Below are 20,095 nucleotides of genomic sequence, written 5' to 3' on the forward strand. Positions count from 1 at the left end.
CAACTCTCAAAAGAAATGTGTCTGTCTTTCTATGTCCATCACAGAAGAATAAGCTTGTCAAACATATGTGTTTGGCTGCTAAACCTGCTCACAGACTTGACTGGGGAATAGAATGAAATGGGAACTTTCTGGCTGACGTAGCGTGATTAACATCCTGTGTTAGGTTCTGCTTCGATGCTCTGTTTGGAATAGAACAGCTTTAAAACAGTGTTCAGGGGAAATGCTTTTCATACTTCAGGACTACCAGCCATATTGGGTACTTAGACTTTTGCAGAGTGTCCAAGGTCAACATTAAATGGAAAGCTGTTAGTTGCTTATCACAATTTATTTTTATTATATTAGTTTATTTTACATTTTGAAACAGTTCGCCTGAATACAGTCTCTTCCAGCAAGTGAGACTTGATAATAAATAATACACTTGTTATGAAATAGAAGTTTAAGGTTCATAAAAGTATATACATTTACTAATGTAATTATTCCTTTGACTGATCATCAAAGTACAGATAATGTGCTACAAAAATACTGCATGTAATATGCTGGTAAAACATTCAGCATACATTTTCAGTATAGATTAATCAGATTACAAATCTAAACTCCCAAGGCATGGCCACAGTCAGAGAAAATATACAAATATCGTAATTAAAACTATGCATCGGCTAATTGCAGCTTTTTTTGAGAATATGTTATCACTCCTGTGATAACTTATGAGCCTGGCATCCAAATAGATTGTATGACGTTTCACTTCACGGGAGTGCAACGTTTAACCAGGCTAACAACTTAAAATGACAGCTATTCTAAACTACTGCATTTCTGGTGACACGTGTTTCACTGAAATCATTGGCACTGTCTTTTTATCATTCATTATTTGCATGGTGATTCACTTTTTTGTTTTTATAATTTAAGAGACACAATATATTGTCATGTCAACAATAGGCACTTGGCCCTAAAGATGAATTCAAGGCAACTTCACCTAATATAACGGCACATTTCCATTTACCCCATTATAGTTGTCCTGTACACCGACAGACCAAGGACGGGTATGAATTGGATACAAAACCACATCACCTGGCAACAAGCTACAATACAGACTTCTATGGTCATTGTTTGGCATGACTATAGAAGTTGGCCAGAGCACAAACAGATCTGGGACCAGGCTACATATGGAATGAACAGAGATAGAATGTGACATTAGTTGAATGTGTGGTCCTCATCCACATATGTTGTAGTAGTAAATAACATGGTCTTATATAGGCACTGAGATACTGTTACATTTTGGACCAAAGAGTTGAGTCCCATTAAAGTTGTGGTAAACTGATCCATTATTTTCCCGGGAGTGTATTCTATGCTTTCCCAACAACCTTTTTAATTTTGTAGGGAGAGTTTTTTGGACAGGAGGGCCTGAATGTGAGGCCAGATCTTGTTGGTTTCCGTTCCTGAGAATGTCTCCAACACCCCTTTACTCCTGTTGTCAGAAACAGTCATTAGTACCTCATGACAGACATGAAAGTTATCACAACAAACATAAGCAGTGAACCAGGTCATGTTCAGTAGGTAAAATAAAAAATAAAAAACGTTTTGAAATGGGGAGGTACTGCTACATTTTTCTCCAATGAGAACAAATTTCCGCTAAATGTTTTGCTGCCGTATGCTCTACTGAATGTAACCCAGTTCTTAACTACATAATACTTTCAAGGTTGCCAACATAGATCATTCACTGTTTAACAAAGGGACAGGCAGTACTGTACAGTGTAATGCATGCACGGTCTGGTCTCATTTCTGAACCTGAATCCTTTGTTACAGTCCCAAGATATTTCAGTTCTCAGACTGGCCTCTGTAGTAGGGTTTATTCATCTTTATCAATTTACCAGTGACGAAGAGCCCCAACATCTATGTTATCAATAACTTGGACGCTATAACATCCTATGTACACAGGGAGCTCTGCCTACTGTTTTTGCTTTTTTAATTGGCCAGTGAAATATGTAGATGTGATTTTAATCTTGACTGCCACACAATGCACTTAGCTATGCATTTAATTTCTCATTTCTATCTAATTGAGATGAATGTCAGTTTGTTATGCCACCTTATGTCCCAGCTTTGAAAGGGCAGATATATACTATAATGACCCGAGAAGGGCCACTACAACGTTATTATACAGTTACAGCTTATATCATTTTACTAATATAACGGTATCAAATGTGTTGTACTAGACTGATATGTTTGGGACAGAAATCAAATGTGTATATATATATTCTCAGCAAAAAAAGAAACGTCCCCTTTTCAGGACCCTGTCTTTCAAAGATATTTTGTAAAAATTCAAACTTCACAGATCTTCATTGTAAAGGGTTTAAACTGTTGCTCATGCTTGTTCATTGAACCATAAACAATTAATGAACATGCACCTCTGGAACGGTCGCTAAGACACTAACAGCTTACAGACGGTTGGCAATTAAGGTCACAGTTATGACACCAAAGAGGCCTTTCTACTGACTCTGAAAAACACCAAAAGAAAGATGGCCATGGTCCCTGCTCATCTGCGAGAACGTGCCTTAGGCATGCTGCAAGGAGGCATGAAGACTGCAGATGTGGCCAGGGCAATACATTTCAATGTCCGTACTGAGACGCCTAAAACAGTGCTACAGGGAGACAGGACGAACAGCTGATCGTCCTCTCAGTGGCAGACCACGTGAAACAACACCTGCACAGGATCGGTACATCACACCTGCAGGACTGGTACAGGATGGCAACAACAACTGCCCGAGTTACACCAGGAAAGCACAATCCCTCCATCAGTGCTCAAACTGTCCACAATAGGTTGAGAGAGGCTGGACTGAGGGCTTGTAGGACTGCTGTAAGGCAGGTCCTCACCAGACATCACCGGCAACGTCGCCTGTAGGCACAAACCCACCGTCACTGGACCAGACCGGACTGGCAAAAAGTGCTTGTGAAGAGTTGTGGTTTTGTCTCACCAGGGGTGATGGTCGGATTCGCGTTTATCGTCGAAGGAATGAGAGTTACACTGAGGCCTTTACTTTGGAGGTGGAGGTTCCTTCATGGTCTGGGGCGGTGTGTCACAGCATCATCGGACTGACCTTGGTGTCATTGCAGGAAATCTCAACGCTGTGCGTTACAGGGAAGACATCCTCCTCCCTCATGGGGTACCCTTCCTGTAGGCTCATCTTGACATGACCCTCCAGCATGACAATGCCACCAGCCATACTGCTTGTTCTGTGCGTGATTTCCTGCAAGACAGGAATGTCAGTGTTCTGCCATGGCCAGCGATGAGCCCGTATCTCAATCCCATTGAGCACGTCTGGGACCTGTTGGATGGGAGGGTGAGGGCTAGGGCCATTCCCCCCAGAAATGTCCGGGAACTTGCAGGTGCCTTGGTGGAAGAGTGGGGTAGAAAGAAAGAACTGACAAATCTGGTGCAGTCCACGAGGAGGAGATTCACTGCAGTACTTAATGCAGCTGATACACCTGGTATTGACTGTTACTTTAGATTTTGACCCCCTTTTTTTTTTTTCAGGAACACATTGTTCAGTTTATGCCTCAGTTGCTGAATCTTGTTATGTTCAAACAAATATTTACACGTTAAGTTTGCTGAAAATAAACGCAGTTGACAATGAGAGGACGTTTCTTTTTTTACTGAGTTTATATGGCTCAGGTTTTCAATGCCACCTGTAGTACTCCAGCACAGGTCGTGTCTGGTTCTCGTATGCCTTTAGCCTCCTGGTGACGGTCTCTGGTGTGTCATCATCTCTCTGAATCAGAGGCTCTCCGGTGACGTCATCAAGGCCCTGTAGGCAAACCAAAACAGTCCATGAGTGTGTATAGAAGAGGTATAGTGGACGATTTAGTAGCACAACATAATGCAGTGAAGGTCTGTATTTTTAAAAAAGTTTCAATTATTAACTTTAGAGGCGACAAGTGCAGGACAAACGATTCAGCTGTTAAGCCATTGTCAATGTGTCCAACATACTGCCATAGTATGTAAATTGTAAACACCACAGCCCAAGCCTGTGTTGCCTATTATGAGACATGCAGGGAAAACCTGTATGCCTATACTTAGTAGCAAAACATGACCTATGATGACCTTGCTTTACCTTGAGCTCTGAAAAAAATTACCACAAACTTTCAACTCCTCGTGTGACCACGACGACAAAAAACACTCAAAACAAGTGATCACATTCAACAAGATTTTTCCCACCCCTCGAAGACGTGAATAGACCCTTGAGAGAGCACACTGTTAAAATAAAGTGCTTTGAAACACCAAAACTAGTGGCAACTGAGCTGCCACCAACTTGAAGGAGACAAAACCTTAACTTGGCTGGAGTATTGAAAGACATCCTGAGGTGTGTTGGTACAAAACATGACCTATGATGACCTTGCTTTACCTTGAGCAGTGTGTTGTTACACCACTTTAATCAAGTGTTGTGCAACACCTTGCCAGGGACTGGCAGCACTACCGGAAAATGTTAAACACTATTTTGGTGTTTCAAGTTCTGTTTAATGCCCAATTAGATACCTTCTTCTGGGGTATTTTCATTGATTATGTATCTGATCATTTGCCAGTTTAACCAATTCTGTCAGGATCTGTGGAGCACAGTGCTCAATCCGCCAGCAGTAACTGGATGTTTAGCAGCAAGCATTGCAGGATACTGTATTTTCCTCTACCATTAAAAGTTGGAAATGTGGGAGTGGGTCATCTTATTGAACTTCATTTTGCCGGACAGTTTTGATATCCATTCATCATGATCCATTACACATCATGGCACAAGCTGCTAATATAGAAGTATACTTTTTTGATTTCATACAGCGAGTACCCCTTCCTCCCGATTTGGCCCATACCTGGCGCGAACTCGGGACCTCTGCTTTGCTAGCACCTGACCGCCCTAATGAATCTTCTTAGCAGTCACACGCCACACAAAAAGCTAGCTATACGCTTCATGCTGAAGGGTAAGTTTCACACATCCCCATGTGCTACACATATAACATTGTGTAAAATATATATATTTTTAAATGTACTTCCCACAATCCTCTAAAAACATAGGAAGTGCAAGGAAATTAAAACCAGACCTAATTAATTCAATCACAAAATGTTCTCTCTTTGGTTATCATATAAAATATACTTTCAGTACAATTTGAGAAACATTAAGTTTGATTTATTCGTAACATTTTTGGTTAAATTAATAAATCATTAAAACAAATTGCATTATTTATATTAAGTACATGTTGGTTGTTTTTTTGAGTCAATTTCAATTCATCACAGAATTTTTTTTCTTTGTGGTTGAGTGTGTACAATTCCAATATCATAATACTTACAGTGCATTCGGAAAGTATTCAGACCCCTTCCCTTTTTCCACATTTTGTTACATTTCAGCCTTATTCTTAAATGGATTAAATACATTTTTTCCTCATCAATCTACATACAATACCACATAACGATGAAGCGAAAACAGGTTTTTAGAAATGTTTGCAAATATATGCAAAATAAAATCTTAATCTTATTTACATAAGTATTCAGACCCTTTGCTATGAGACTCAAAATTGAGCTCAGGTGCATCCTGTTTCCATTGACCATCCTTGAGATTTTCCTACAAGTTGATTGGAGTCGACCTGTGGTAAATTCAATTGAATGGACATGATTTGGAAAGGCACACACCTGCCTATATAAGGTTGCACAATTGACAGTGCATGTCAGAGAAAAAAATCTAACAAATCAAATTTGTCACATACACATGGTTAGCAGATGTTAATGTGACTGTAGCGAAATGCTTGTGCTTCTAGTTCCGACAATGCAGTAATAACCAACAAGTAATCTAACCTAACAATTCCAAAACTACTACCTTATACACACAAGTGTAAAGGGATAAAGAATATGTACATAAAGATATATGAATGAGTGATGGTACAGAACGGCATAGGCAAGATGGAGTAGATGGTATAGAGTACAGTATATACATATGAGATGAGTAATGTAGGGTATGTAAACAAAGTGGCATAGTTAAAGTGGCTAGTGATACATGTATTACATAAAGATGCAGTAGATGATATAGAGTACAGTATATGCATATGCATATGAGAGGAGCAATGTAGGGTATGTAAACATTATATTAAATAGCATTGTTTAAAGAGGCTAGTGATACATTTTTCCATCAATTTCCATTATTAAAGTGGCTGGAGTTGAGTCAGTGTGTTGGCAGCAGCCACTCAATGTTAGTGATGGCTGTTTAACAGTCTGATGGCCTTGAGATAGAAGCTGTTTTTCAGTCTCTCGGTCCCTGCTTTGATGCACCTGTACTGACCTTGCCTTCTGGATGATAGCGGGGTGAACAGGCAGTGGCTCGGGTGGTTGTTGTCCTTGATGATCTTTATGGCCTTTCTGTGACATCGGGTGGTCTAGGTGTCCTGGAGGGCAGGTAGTTTGCCCCCTGTAATGCGTTGTGCAGACCTCACTAAAAACAAGTCACGATGCCGAAGGAATTGTCCGTAGAGCTGTGAGACAGGATTATGTCGAGGCACGGATCTGGGGAAGAGTGCGAATAAATGTCTGCAGCATTGAAGGTCCCCAAGAACACAGTGACCTCCATCATTCTTAAATGGAAGAAGTTTAGAACCACCAAGACTCTTCCTAGAGTTGGCCACGCGAACAAACTGAGCAATTGTGGGAGAAGGGCCTTGGTCAGGGAGGTGACCAAGAACCCGATGGTCACTCTGACAGAGCTCCAGTTCCTCTGTGGAGATGGGAGAACCTTCCAGAAGGACAACCATCTCTACAGCACTCCACCAATCAGGCCTTTATGGTAGAGTGGCCAGATGGAAGCCACTCCTCAGTAAAAGGCACATGACAGCCCGCTTGGAGTTTGCCAAAAAGTACCTAAAGGACTCGCAGACCATGAGAAACAAGATTCTATAGTCTGATGAAACTAAGATTGAACTCTTTGGCCTGAATGCCAAGCGTCACCCCTGGAGGAAACCTGGCACCATCCCTGCGGTGAAGCATGGTGTGGGCAGCATCTTGTTGTGGAGATGTTTTTCAGCGGCAGGGACTGGGGGACTAGTCAGGATCAAGGGAAAGATGAACGGAGCAAAGTACAGAGAGATCCTTGATGGAAACCTACTCCAGAGCGCTCAGGACTGCAGACTGTGGCAAAGGTTCATCTTCCAACAGGACAGAGCTTGAGAGGATCTGCAGAGAAGAATGGGAGAAACTCCCCAAATACAGGTGTGCCAAGCTTGTAGCCAAGAAGACAAAGGCTGTAATCGCTGCTAACGGGGCTTCAACAAAGTGCTGAATACTTATGTAAATGTGATATCTCAGTTTCATTAGCTTTGTCAATATGGGGTAATGTATGTAGATTGATGACAACAAAAAAACAATACATTTTAGAATAAGGCTGTAACGTAACAAAATGTGGGAAAAGTCAAGGGGTCTGAATACTTTCTGAATGCACTGTACATTGGGTTTACATTCAAACACCCTCTAAACACCAGATATCAGGTTAGATGCACTACGTTTCATGGTTTCATTACACAATCATGGTGTTTTGAGGCTTACTATTTTTACAGTGTAGACCTCCCAGACCAAGCAGCCTCAAAGTGCAAAGTTAAGAGGCTGTTATCTACTAAAGTTCCATCCTGTTTGCAAAACTCACGTGAAACAGTTGGTCTTGACACAATGTATAGGTACACATATAGAGGTTTATGAAGCATCCAGTCCTCTGTCTCAACACACAAGCCTAAGATCACCATGTGCAATGCCAAGCATCGGCTGGAGTTGTGTAAAGCCATTGGACTCTGGAGCAGTGGAAACGCGTTCTCTGGAGTGATGAATCACACTCCCCATCTGGCAGTCCAACGGAGGAATCTGGGTTTGGCGGATGCCAGGAGAACGCTACCTGCCCCAATGCATAGTGCCCACTGTAAAGTTTGGAGGAGGAGGAATAATGGTGTGTGGCTGTTTTTCATGGTTCGGGCTAGGCCCCTTAGATCTAGAGAAGGGATATCTTAACGCTACAGCATACAATGACATTCTAGACGATTTTATGCTTCCAACTTTGTGGCAACAGTTTAGGGAAGGCCCCTTTTCTTACTTTTAGTTTGTTTAGCAAATTTTTTAAGCTCTATTTCTTGACCTGCATTGTTGGTTAAAGGCTTGTACAGTTGAAGTCGGAACTTTACATACACCTTAGGCAAATACATTTAAAATCCGTTTTTTTACAAATCCTGACATTTAATCCCTGTTTTAGGACAGTTAGGATCACCACTTTATTTTAAGAATGTGAAATATCAGAATAATAGTAGAGTGATTTATTTCAGCTTTTATTTATTTCATCACATTCCCAGTGGGTCAGAAGTTTACATACACTCAATTAGTATTTGGTCAAATTGCCTTTTAAATTGTTTAACTTGGGTCAAACGTTTAGGGTAGCCTTCCACAAGTTTCCCACAATAAGTTGGGTGAATTTTGGCCCATTCCTCCTGACAGAGCTGGTGTAACTGAGTCAGGTTTGTAGGCCTCCTTGCTCACACATGCTTTTTCAGTTCTGCCCACAAATGTTCTATAGGATTGAGGTCAGGGCTTTGATGGCCACTTCTATACCTTGACTTTGTTGTCCTTAAGCCATTTTGCCACAACTTTGGAAGTATGCTTGGGGTCATTGTCCATTTGGAAGAGCCATTTGCGACCAAACTTTAACTTCCTGACTGATGTCTTGAGATGTTTCTTCAATATATGCACATAATTGTCCTGCCCCATGATGCCATCTATTTTGTGAAGTGCACCAGTCCCTCCTGCAGCAAAGCACCCCCACAACATGATGCTGCCACCCTTGTGCTTCACGGTTGGGATGGTGTTCTTCGGCTTGCAAGCCTCCCCCTTTATCCTCCCCCTTTATCCTCCAAACATAACGATGGTCATTATGGCCAAACAGTTCTATTTTTGTTTCATCAGACCAGAGGACATTTCTGCAAAAAGATCTTTGTTCCCATATGCAGTTGCAAACCGTAGTCTGGCTTTTTTATGGCAGTTTTGGAGCAGTGGCTTCCTCCTTGCTGAGTGGCCTTTCAGGTTATGTCAATATAGGACTCGTTTTACTGTGGATATAGATACTTTTGTACCGGTTTCCTCCAGCATCTTTACAAGGTCCTTTGCTGTTGTTCTGGGATTGATTTGCACTTTTCACACCAAAATACATTCAACTCTAGGAGACAGAGATGATGGCTGCATCATCTCCATACTATTGTTTGTACAGATGAACCTCGTACCTTCAGGCGTTTGGAAATTGCTCCCAAGGATGAACCAGGCTTGTGGAGGTCTTGGCTGATTTCTTTAGATTTTCCCATGATGTCAAGCAAAGAGGCACTGAGTTTGAAGGTAGCCCTTGAAATACATCAAATTGACTCAAATGATGTCAATTAGCCTATCAGAAGCTTCTAAAGCCATGACATCATTTTCTGGAATTTTCCAAGCTGTTTAAAGGCACAGTCAATTTAGTGTATGTAAACTTTTGACCCACTGGAATTGTGATACAGTGAATTATAAGTGAAATAATCTGTCTAAACAATTGTTGGAAAAAAATACTGTCATGCACAAAGTAGATGTCCTAACAGACTTGCTAAAACTATAGTTTGTTAACAAGGAATTTGTGGAGTGGTTGAAAAATGAGTTTTAATGACTCCAACCTAAGTGTATGTAAACTTTCGACTTCAACTGTAAGTAAGCACTTCACGGTAAGGTCTATTCGGCATTTAACATGTTCTAAATCCCTCCATTTAAATTGAGACCTCTGTTTTCATTTCTTCACGTTCACAACAGTAAGTAAGAAGCTTGCCATAGCCTACTTGTAAATCATTTGTAAATAATTACCTTGTATTTTCCTGTTATGGTGAATTAAAGTTGGCTGTTTTAGCATGACAATGCCCCCGTGAACAAAGCGAGGTCCATACAGAAATGGTTGGTTGAGATCAGTGAGGAAGAACTTGACTGGCCTGCACAGAGCCCTGACCTCAACCTCATCAAACATCTTCGGGATGAATTGGAACACAGACTGCGAGCCAGGCCTAATCGCCCACCATCAGTGTCCAACCTCACTAATATCCCCACAGCAATGTTCCAACATAGTGGAAAGCCTTCCCAGAAGAGTGGAGGCTGTTATTGCAGAAAATGGGGACAAACTCCATATTAATGCCCATGATTTTGTAATGAGATGTTCAACGAGTGGGTGTCCATATACTTTCATTCATGTAGTGTAGCTAACATGCTAGCAAAATGTTCTGATAGACCTATCTGACAAGGTTTTGAGTAGCCAACTTTAATTCACCGTAACAGGAAAATACAAGGTAATTTACAAATGATTTACAAGTAGGCTATGTTAAGCTTCTTGCTTACTGTTGTGAATGTGAAGAAATTAAATCAGTGGAAGGTCTCAATTTAAATTGAGGAATTTAGAACATGCAGCTGTCATGTTAAATCAAATGAAATACAATTTTATTAGTCACCTGTGCCGAATAGACCTTTACTTGAAATTCTTACAAGCCCTTAACCAACAATACAGTTCAATAAATAGTGTTAAGAAAATATTTACTAAATAAACTCAACTAAAAAAGGAAAAAGGAAACCAATAAAATAACAATAACGAGGATATATACAGAGGGTACCGGTACCGAGTCCATGTGTGGGGGTACAGGTTAGTTGAGGCAATTTATACATGTAGATAGGGGTAAAGAGACAATGCATAAGTAAAAAATACTTTAATGTACTACTTAAGTCGTTTTGGGGGGGGTATCTGTACTTGTGTATTTATATTTTTGACAACTTTTAATTCACTACATTCCTAAAGAAAATAAGGAAAATGTATGGAGTAAAAAGTACATTAACAACCAAAAGTACTTGAATGCTTAGCAGGACAGGAAAATGATCTAATTCACACATTTATCAAGAGAACATCCCTGGTCATCCCACTGTCTCTTTTCCCACTGTCTCTTTTCTGTCTGTCAGACTCACTAAACACAAATGCTTCGTTTGTAAATTATATCTGAGTGTTGGAGTGGGCCCCTGGCTATCCATACATTTAAACAAACAAGCAAATTCTCCCATCTGGTTTGCTTAATATCAGGAATTTGGAACCAAACACTTTTAGACTTTTACTCAAGTAGTATTTTACTGGGTGACTTTCACCTTTACCTTAGTCATGCTCTATTAAGGTATCTTCACTTTTACTCAAGTATGAGATTGGTTACTTTTTCCACAACTGAGTAGCAGCAGTGTAAAAACAAAGGGGGGGGGGGTCAATGTAAATAGTCTAGGTGGCCATTTGATTAACTGTTCAGCAGTCTTATGGCTTGGGGGTAGAAGCTGGTAAGGTGCCTTTTGAACCTAGACTTGGCGATCCGGTACCGCTCGCCGTGTGGTAGCAGAGAGAACAGTCCTCTGACACCGCCTAGTATATAGGTCCTGGATGGCAGGAAGCTTGGCCCCAGCGGGCTGTACGCACTACCCTCTGTAGTGCCTTACGGTTGGATGCTCTCGATGGTGAAGATGTAGAACGTTTTGAGGATCTGGGGACCTTTGCCAAATATGTACAGTCTCCTGAGGGGGAAAAGGAATTGTCGTGCTCTCTTCACAACTTTCTTGGTATGTTTGGACCATGATAGTTTGTTGGTGATGTGGACACCAAGGAACTTGAAACTCTCGACCCGCTCCACTACAGCCCCATCTATGTGAATGGGGGCATGGTCGGCCTTCCTTTTCCTGTAGTCCATGATCATTACCTTTGACTTGCTCACGTTGAGGAAGAGGTTGTTGTCCTGGCACTACACTGCCAGGTCTCTGATCTCCTCCCTATAGGCTGTCTCATCTTCGGCGGTTGTCAGGCCTACCACTGTTGTGTCGTCAGCAAACTTAATGATGGTGTTGAAGTCGTGCAGTTGTGGGTGAAAAGGGAGTACAGGAGGGGACTAATCACGTACCCCTGAGGGGCCCCCTTGTTGAGGATCAGCATGGCAGACGTGTTGTTGCCAACCCTTACCACCTGGGGGTGGCCTGTCAGGAAGTACAGGATCCAATTTCAGAGGGAGGTGTTTAATCCCAGGGTCCTTAGCTAAGTGATGAGCTTTGTGGGCACTATGATGTTGAACGCTAAACTGTAGTCAATGAACAGCATTCTCACATAGGTGTTCCTTTTGTCAAAGTGGGAAAGGGCAGTGTGGAGCGCAATCGAGATTCCGTCATCTGTGTTTCTGTTGGGGTGGTATGCAAATTGGAGTGGGTCTAGGGATGATGGTGTTGATGTGAGCCATGACCAGCCCTTCAAAGCACTTTATGGCTACCGAAGTGAGTGCTACCGGGCGGGAGACATTTAGACAGGATACATTCGCTTTCTTAGGCATAGGGACTATGGTGGTCTGCTTGATACATGTACACTACCGGTCAAAAGTTTTAGAACACCTACTCATTCAAGAGTTTCTTTATTTTACTATTTCATACATGTAGAAATAAATAATAATAAATAATAAAGTTTTAGAACACCTACTCATTCAAGAGTTTCTTTATTTTACTATTTCATACATGTAGAAATAAATAATAATAAATAAAGTTTTAGAACACCTACTCATTCAAGAGTTTCTTTATTTTACTATTTTATACATGTAGAAATAAATAATAATAAATAATAAAGTTTTAGAACACCTACTCATTCAAGAGTTTCTTTATTTTACTATTTCATACATGTAGAAATAAATAATAATAAATAATAAAGTTTTAGAACACCTACTCATTCAAGAGTTTCTTTATTTTACTATTTCATACATGTAGAAATAACGCATACGGAATCATGTAGTAACAAAAAAAATATTAAACAAATCAAAATATATTTTATATTTGAGATTCTTCAAAATAGCCACCCTCTGCTTGCCTTGATGACATATTTGCACACACTTGGCATTCTCTCAACCAGCTTCATGTCGTGCTTTGACAATGTAGGGGGATATACAGAAGATAGCCCTATTTGGTAAAAGACCAAGTCCATATTATGGCAAGAACAGCTCATATAAGCAAAGAGAAACAACAGTCCATCATTACTTTAAGACATGAAGGTCAGTCAATACAGAACACTTCAAGAACTTTGAAAGCTTCTTCAAGTGCAGTTGTAAAAACCATCAAGCACTATGATGAAACTGACTCTCATGAGGACCGCCACAGGAATGGAAGATCCAGAGTTACCTCTGCTGCAGAGGATAAGTTCATTAGAGTTACCAGCCTCAGATTGCAGCCCAAAAAATGCTTCACAGAGTTCAAGTAACAGACACATCTCAACAACGAAATCCGCCCAAGTGGTTTCAATAGGCTCCTCTGTCGCGATGTCCCCTGAAGTCCCATCCGCTAGCCTGCTATCCGCGGCCCGCTAGCTGTCTAGAGCATATCGTACTGTTAGCTTAGGGGACCATCAGACAATTTCTTAGGCCACAATACCTATTTTGTCAATTGGCCTGGACCCTTTTACTGCCTACACGGAGCCCTGCCAATCCAACACGACTGGTCTGCCGATGTAACCGTCCGAGGGGGCCACAAAAGACTTCTTCCGTTGCGACGTCCCCTCTAAGGCCCTTCTGCAAGCCTGCTATCCCCGGCCCGCTAGCTGTCTGAATCGCCGTGTTTCCAGCTCGCCTAGCCTCCCACTGGTCCCTATGATCTACCTATGCCTACGCATGCCTCTCCCTAATGTCAATATGTCTTGTCCATTGCTGTTTTGGTTAGTGATTATTGTCTTATTTCACTGAAGAGACTCCAGCCCTGCTCAATATGCCATAGCTAGCCCATTTGTTTTACCTCCCACACATGCAGTGACCTCACCTGGTCTAAATGATGTCTCTAGAGACAAAACCTCTCTCATCATCACTCAATGCCTAGGTTTACCTACACTGTATTCACATCCTACCCTACCCTTGTCGGTACATTATGCCTTGAATCTATTCTTCCGCGCCCAGAAACCTGTTCCTTTTACTATCTGTTCCGAACGCACAAAACGACCAGTTCTTATAGCCTTTAGCCGTACCCTTATCCTACTCCTCCTCTGTTCCTCTGCTGATGTAGAGGTTAGTCCAGACCTTGTAGCGCCGAGCTCCACTCCCATTCCCCAGACGCTCTCATTTGTTGACTTCTGTAACCGTAAAAACCTTGGTTTCATGCATGTTAACATTAGAAGCCTCCTCCCTAATTTTGTTTTACTCACTGCTTTAACACACTCTGCCAACCCGGATGTCCTAGCCATGTCTGAATCCTGGCTTAGGAAGGCCACCAAAAATCTTGAGATTTCCATCCCTAACTATAACATTTTCCGACAAGATAGAACTGTCAAAGGGGGCGGAGTTGCAATCTACTGCAGAGACAGCCTGCAGAGTTCTGTCATTACTATCCAGGTCTGTGCCCAAACAATTCAAAAGGTTCTACTTCGGCTGGGGATCACGTGACCCTTGGACGAGATGGCCGCATGAACTAAGAGCTCCGCACAAGTAGTTTCCAATTCCTAATCTTACCTCCACTCCAAGTTCAAACTCATTTAGCTTTAGTAAGAAAAAGTCATGGCAGCTACAAAAGGCGACACTACAGGTGACATTTTTACCCAGACTCGAGTATTAGCGACGGAAAAAGCCTCCAAGAAGAAGCTAGCTTCAGAAAAAACTAGCGCCATTAGCCAGGAGCAAGAGAACCCGCTCCCCCACGAGGCACAACGAATGCCAACCTCGCACTCTGTCGAAGACATCCTTTCTGAGTTGAGATCCCAACATACAGAACTAAACACTAAATTAGATTAACTCTCAGCTCAGTGCGATAGGGGGCAAGGTGACAATCCTGGAAAACGCTTTGCCTGACATCAACAACAAGATAACCATAAACGCGGGGCGCCTGGACGAGGCAGAGGGGCGAATCCTATCCATGGAAAACTTATTGACAGATGCCATGGAAACAATAGCATATGCTAAAAAGAAAATCGAGCATCTGGAAGAGAAAACAGAGGACCTGGAAAACAGGGGGCGAAGGAATAATTGTGTTCTATTCAATCTGGGCAAAAAAGAAGAGGGAAACATGTCACTGATCCGCTACCTGCAAGACAAACTTCCCGAGTGGCTCCACATGTCCACCGACAGGCCCATAGAACTCGAGAGAGCTCACCGAGCACTGAGGCCCCCACCAGCAGCCAGACAACCACCGCGCCCAATCACCATACGTTTCCTGAGATTCACCGACAAGGAACGAGTCCTACAGGCGGCGAAAAACAACACCATCAGTGGGAAATGCCAAACTCGCTTTGCAAAAAAAAACTCTGCAAAAACATCCCGAGGTCAAAGAGCTGGAAATTCAACACCTCCATGCTATCAAACGAAGCGTTCCATACATTGGTAACTACATGGATAGACAACTACACACAAGACAATAAAGATTCTCCTGTTTCTCCGGCCACAATGTGGGACGCTGCTAAAGCCACACTAAGAGGTCATCTAATTGCATATGCTTCCTCTAAGAAAAAAGCAATGGAAGCATACAGGTTAGATCTTGAGATGGAGCTGGAATGCTGTGAAAAAATACATTAACAATCCCTAGACAGCACCTCCTGGAGTCAACTTAAAGCAGCCAAAGCCAAACTGAATTTGGACTACACTCGGGAGATAAAAAAAAAAAAAAGTTTTCTTTACTAAACAGAAATACCATGAGTATAGCAATAGGCCCAGTAGATTGCTTGCTTACCAATTAAAAAAGGAGCAGTCAGAGCGTACAATCATGGCTATCCGAACAGCAGAGGACGAGGTCACATATGACCCAAAAAAGATCAATTTAACTTTTCATAATTTTTACTGCAAACTATATACCTCTGAGAGAAAACACACGGAGGCAGAACTCCACTCTTTCCTAGAGGGAATCTCGCTACCTAAACTATCAGAGACCGACCAAGAAGATCTCAACTCCCCCTTCACTCCTGAGGAGATCCTGGAGGCAATTACCTCCATGCCACCTAATAAGTCCCCAGGCCCAGATGGATTCCCCAGAGAGTTCTACAAAGCTTTTTGGCCCCAGCCAACCCTATCTTCATGCCAATGCTGGAGGATTTTTGCAAAAACTGAGTTCTCCCAGACTCAATGCACACAGCTCGCATTACAGTGTTGCTAAAAAAGGACAAGGACCCCCTATCCTGCTCGTCCTTCCGGCCCATAAGCTTGTTGGATTTTGACTATAAAATAATTACCAAATTGCTCGCCAAAAGACTAAACACTCTTCTTCCCAAAATAATAAAAGCGGACCAAACTGGATTTATTAGAGACAGATACTCTCCTGATAACATTCGCCGTCTTTTTGATATTATTGATCAAGTAAACGCACAGAAGACCCCTGTCCTGCTGGCTTCACTGGATGCTGAGAAGGCGTTTGACAGGATGGAGCGGAGCTTTCTGTTTTCAGTCTTAGAAAAGTTCAATATGGGCCCAAATTTTATTAAATGGATCAAATCACTATACTCTCATCCAAATGCCATGGTGACTACTAATGGACTGAACTCTGACAGATTCTCTCTGGAATGGGGCACAAGACAAGGGTGCTCGCTGTCCCCGCTGCTCTACTTGTTGGGGGCGGAGCCTCTGGCAGAGCTGATAAGGAGCAATTCAAGTATTATGGGTGTTTCTGCAGGCGGCCTGCAGCACAAGATTTCACTTTACGCGGATGATGTCTTGCTCTACATATCCAACCCTGAGAAATCCCTCCCTCTCATTTGGACACAATTGCTCAGTATGGCAAGTTTTCAGGTTATAAGATCAATTTGAACAAATCCACTGTCTGCCCTCTCAATATTACACTCACCAGCTCTATGAAGACACTTTGTCCTTTCCAATGGAAAACACAGGGGTTTCAATACCTCGGGATCTTCATAACACCAGATCTGAATAGCCTTTTTAAGGAAAATTATCTTCCACTCCTGGATCGAATCAAGAACGATCTCCAAACCTGGATCTCCCTCCCAATTAGCTTAGTAGGAAGAATTAATGTAATCCGTATGAACGTCCTCCCTAGACTGAACTACTTATTTCAGATGCTCCCATGCTATCTCCCAGTTTCCTTCTTCAAAACAACTAACCAAAGCATCACCAAATTTATATGGGGCAATAAAAAACCTAGGATCAAGTTTTCCACTCTATCGAAACCTGAATCTAAGGGTGGTCTTGCCCTTCCCTCCCTTCAATTGTACTACTGGTCTGCCCAAATCCACAACATGCTAACATGGATCACAAACAGACAAGAGTCAACGTGGATTCAGATAGAAGCCCAATCCTGTGGTTCATTGCCCTTAAGCTCAATTATATTCATTAATAACTTTAGTGAAGTGGGCAACAACAAAACCTTTGTGATTTACAGCACCCTACTAGTGTGGAGGGACTGTAAGAAATACCTGGGCATTTCCTCCCAAATATGTTCTCACTCGCCTATAGTAGGCAACCCAGACTTGCCAAAAGCCCTGAGGGATGCCAACTTTAATCTTTGGCATACTCTAGGAATCAGGACCTTTTCAGACCTATTTCAGAAAACCACTACACTGAAATCCTTTCAAGAGCTCTGCAGTGAATTCGATGTACCAAGATCCCATTTTTTAAATATCTTCAAATTAGACATGTAATTTCCTCATTTACCTCCAAGAGGAGGTTTAGAACTCAGTTGAATGAAGTTGAAACCCTTCTTGTCACAGCACAATCCATTAAAGGCAAAATATCTTACATCTATAGACTCCTTTCTGAGAAAGGAAGCTCCTCCTTTACTCCTTTGAAAATAATCTGGGAAAAGGACCTTGGTCTGACTATCAGTGATGAGTTATGGGCGGAGGTTTGCGACAGGGTATACTGCTCCTCTACCAGTGTAAAAATGAATGAATCTAATTACACATTTTTGTACAAATTTTATTATACTCCTTTGAGACTCCATAGAATGAAAACAGATATGTCTCCTAACTGTAAAAGATGTACCTCTGAAAGTGGAACCTATATGCATGTATTTTGGAGCTGTAGAGAGATTGCCAGATTCAATCTGTACATACTGCTGCACAGAAAATACTAGAGGTACAGTTTGATATGACCCCGTGTATCTATCTTCTTAATGCCCAGCAGGACTTTGTTCTTGATCCTGACAGAGAAAATTTGCTTATGACTATTACATACTTTGCTAAGAAATGTATTCTTCTATTGTGGGCCTCTAATACCCCTCCTACATTTAAAATATGCATTGACCAGATTGTTGACTTTCTTCCTCTTGAAAAGCTCACTTATGACCTCCACAAGAGACAGCCCAAGTTTGATAGACTCTGGTCTCCACTATTCAACTATATTTCAAACTGGACAGAGTGAACGGGGTGACTAGGGAAATGCGCAGATACATGTTGTGTAAGGTACTGTAAAACCTAAAAACGAATTATTGGCCCGTTGTCTCAGCGAATGCTTGAAATAGCTGATAAGAACCTTGATAGTGCTGCTGCAAGTGTTATGTGTTTTTATTTTAATTTAGTTTTTGAGTACGTGTGCGTATGTGTGTGTGTGTGTGTGTGTGTGTGTATGTGTGTATGTATGTATGTATGTATGTATGTATGTATGTATGTATGTATGTATGTATGTATGTATGTATGTATGTATGTATGTATGTATGTATGTATGTATGTATGTATGTATGTATGTATGTATGTATGTATGTATGTATGTATGTATATATATATATATATATGCCCCAAGGAAAATAAATAGATTAAGAAAAATAAATGCTTTTATTTGACTTTATCATTCATTTTAATTGTATTTTTATTTTTTCAAATGTATTATTAGTTTTTTACTTTTTCTTTTCTTAAAGCCTGTCACATCTGTGAATGTGGAATGTGTTTTGTTGGTTGATTGAAAAACAAGAAAACTTAAGAAAACTTTAAATTGAAAAAAAAAGGTCCTACTTCTAAAAATCCACCTTTCCAGAAACAAGTCTCTCACCGTTGTCGCTTGTTATAGACCACCTTCTGCCTCCAGCTGTGCCCTGGACACCATATGTGAATTGATTGCCCCCCATCTACAGAGCTCGTACTGTTAGGTGATCTAAACTGGGACATGCTTAACACCCCGGCCGTCCTACAATCTAAGCTAGATGCCCTCAATCTCACACAAATGATCAATGAACCTACGAGGTACAACCCCAAATCTGTAAACACAGACACCATCCTGACCAACCTGCCCTCTAAATACACCTCTGCTGTCTTCAACCAGGATCTCAGCGACCACTGCCTCATTGCCTGCGTCCCTAATTGGTCTGCGGTCAAATGACTACCCCTCATCACTGTCAAACGCTCCCTAAAACACTTCAGCGAGCAGGCCTTTCTAATAAACCTGGCCCAGGTATCCTGGAAGGATACTGACCTCATTCCGTCAGTAGAGGATACCTGGTTATTCTTTAAAAATGCTTTCCTCACCATCTTAAATAAGCATGCCCCATTCAAAAAATGTTGAACCAGGAACAGATATAGCCCTTGGTTCACTCCAGACCTGACTGCCCTTGACCAGCTCAAAAACATCCTGTGGCATACTGCATTAGCATCGAATAGCCCCCGCTATATGCAACATTTCAGGGAAGTTAGGAACCAATATCCACAGGCAGCTAGGAAAGCTAAGGCTAGCTTTTTCAAACAGAAATTTGCATCCAGTAGCACAAACTCCAAAACGTTCTGGGACACTGTAAAGTCCATGGAGAATAAGAGCACCTCCTCCCAGCTGCCCACTGCACTGAGGCTACGAAACACTGTCACCACCGATAAATCCACGATAATTGAGAATTTCAATAAGCATTTTTCTACGGTTGGCCATGCTTTCCACCTGGCTACCCCTACCCCGGTCAACAGCCCTGCACCCCCCACAGCTACTTGCCAAAGCCTCCCCATTTCTTCTTCACCCAAATCCAGATAGCTGATGTTCTGAAAGAGTTGAAAAATCTGGACCCCTACAAATCAGCTAGACAATCTGGACACTCTCTAAAATTAACCGCCACAATCGTTACAACCCCTATTACCAGCCTGTTCAACCTCTCTTTTGT

General features: G+C 41.7%; 1 protein-coding gene across 1 annotated transcript in view; it reads right to left on the reverse strand.

The window, feature by feature from the left end:
* Positions 1-310: 310 nt before the first annotated feature.
* The window catches only part of LOC112219667 (GTP:AMP phosphotransferase AK3, mitochondrial), a 41,726-nt gene continuing 21,941 nt past the window's right edge, over positions 311-20,095 (reverse strand). The window contains exons 4-5 of the mRNA XM_024381130.2: positions 3,679-3,797; positions 311-1,462 (exon numbers count right to left, since the gene is read on the reverse strand). Of these exons, the coding sequence (XP_024236898.1) occupies positions 1,363-1,462; positions 3,679-3,797 (219 nt within the window). The 3' untranslated portion in view covers positions 311-1,362. The remainder of the gene's footprint in view (positions 1,463-3,678; positions 3,798-20,095) is intronic.

The sequence above is a fragment of the Oncorhynchus tshawytscha genome, linkage group LG20 (assembly GCF_018296145.1).
Source record: "Oncorhynchus tshawytscha isolate Ot180627B linkage group LG20, Otsh_v2.0, whole genome shotgun sequence".
In the NCBI taxonomy this organism is placed as follows: Eukaryota; Metazoa; Chordata; class Actinopteri; order Salmoniformes; family Salmonidae; genus Oncorhynchus; species Oncorhynchus tshawytscha.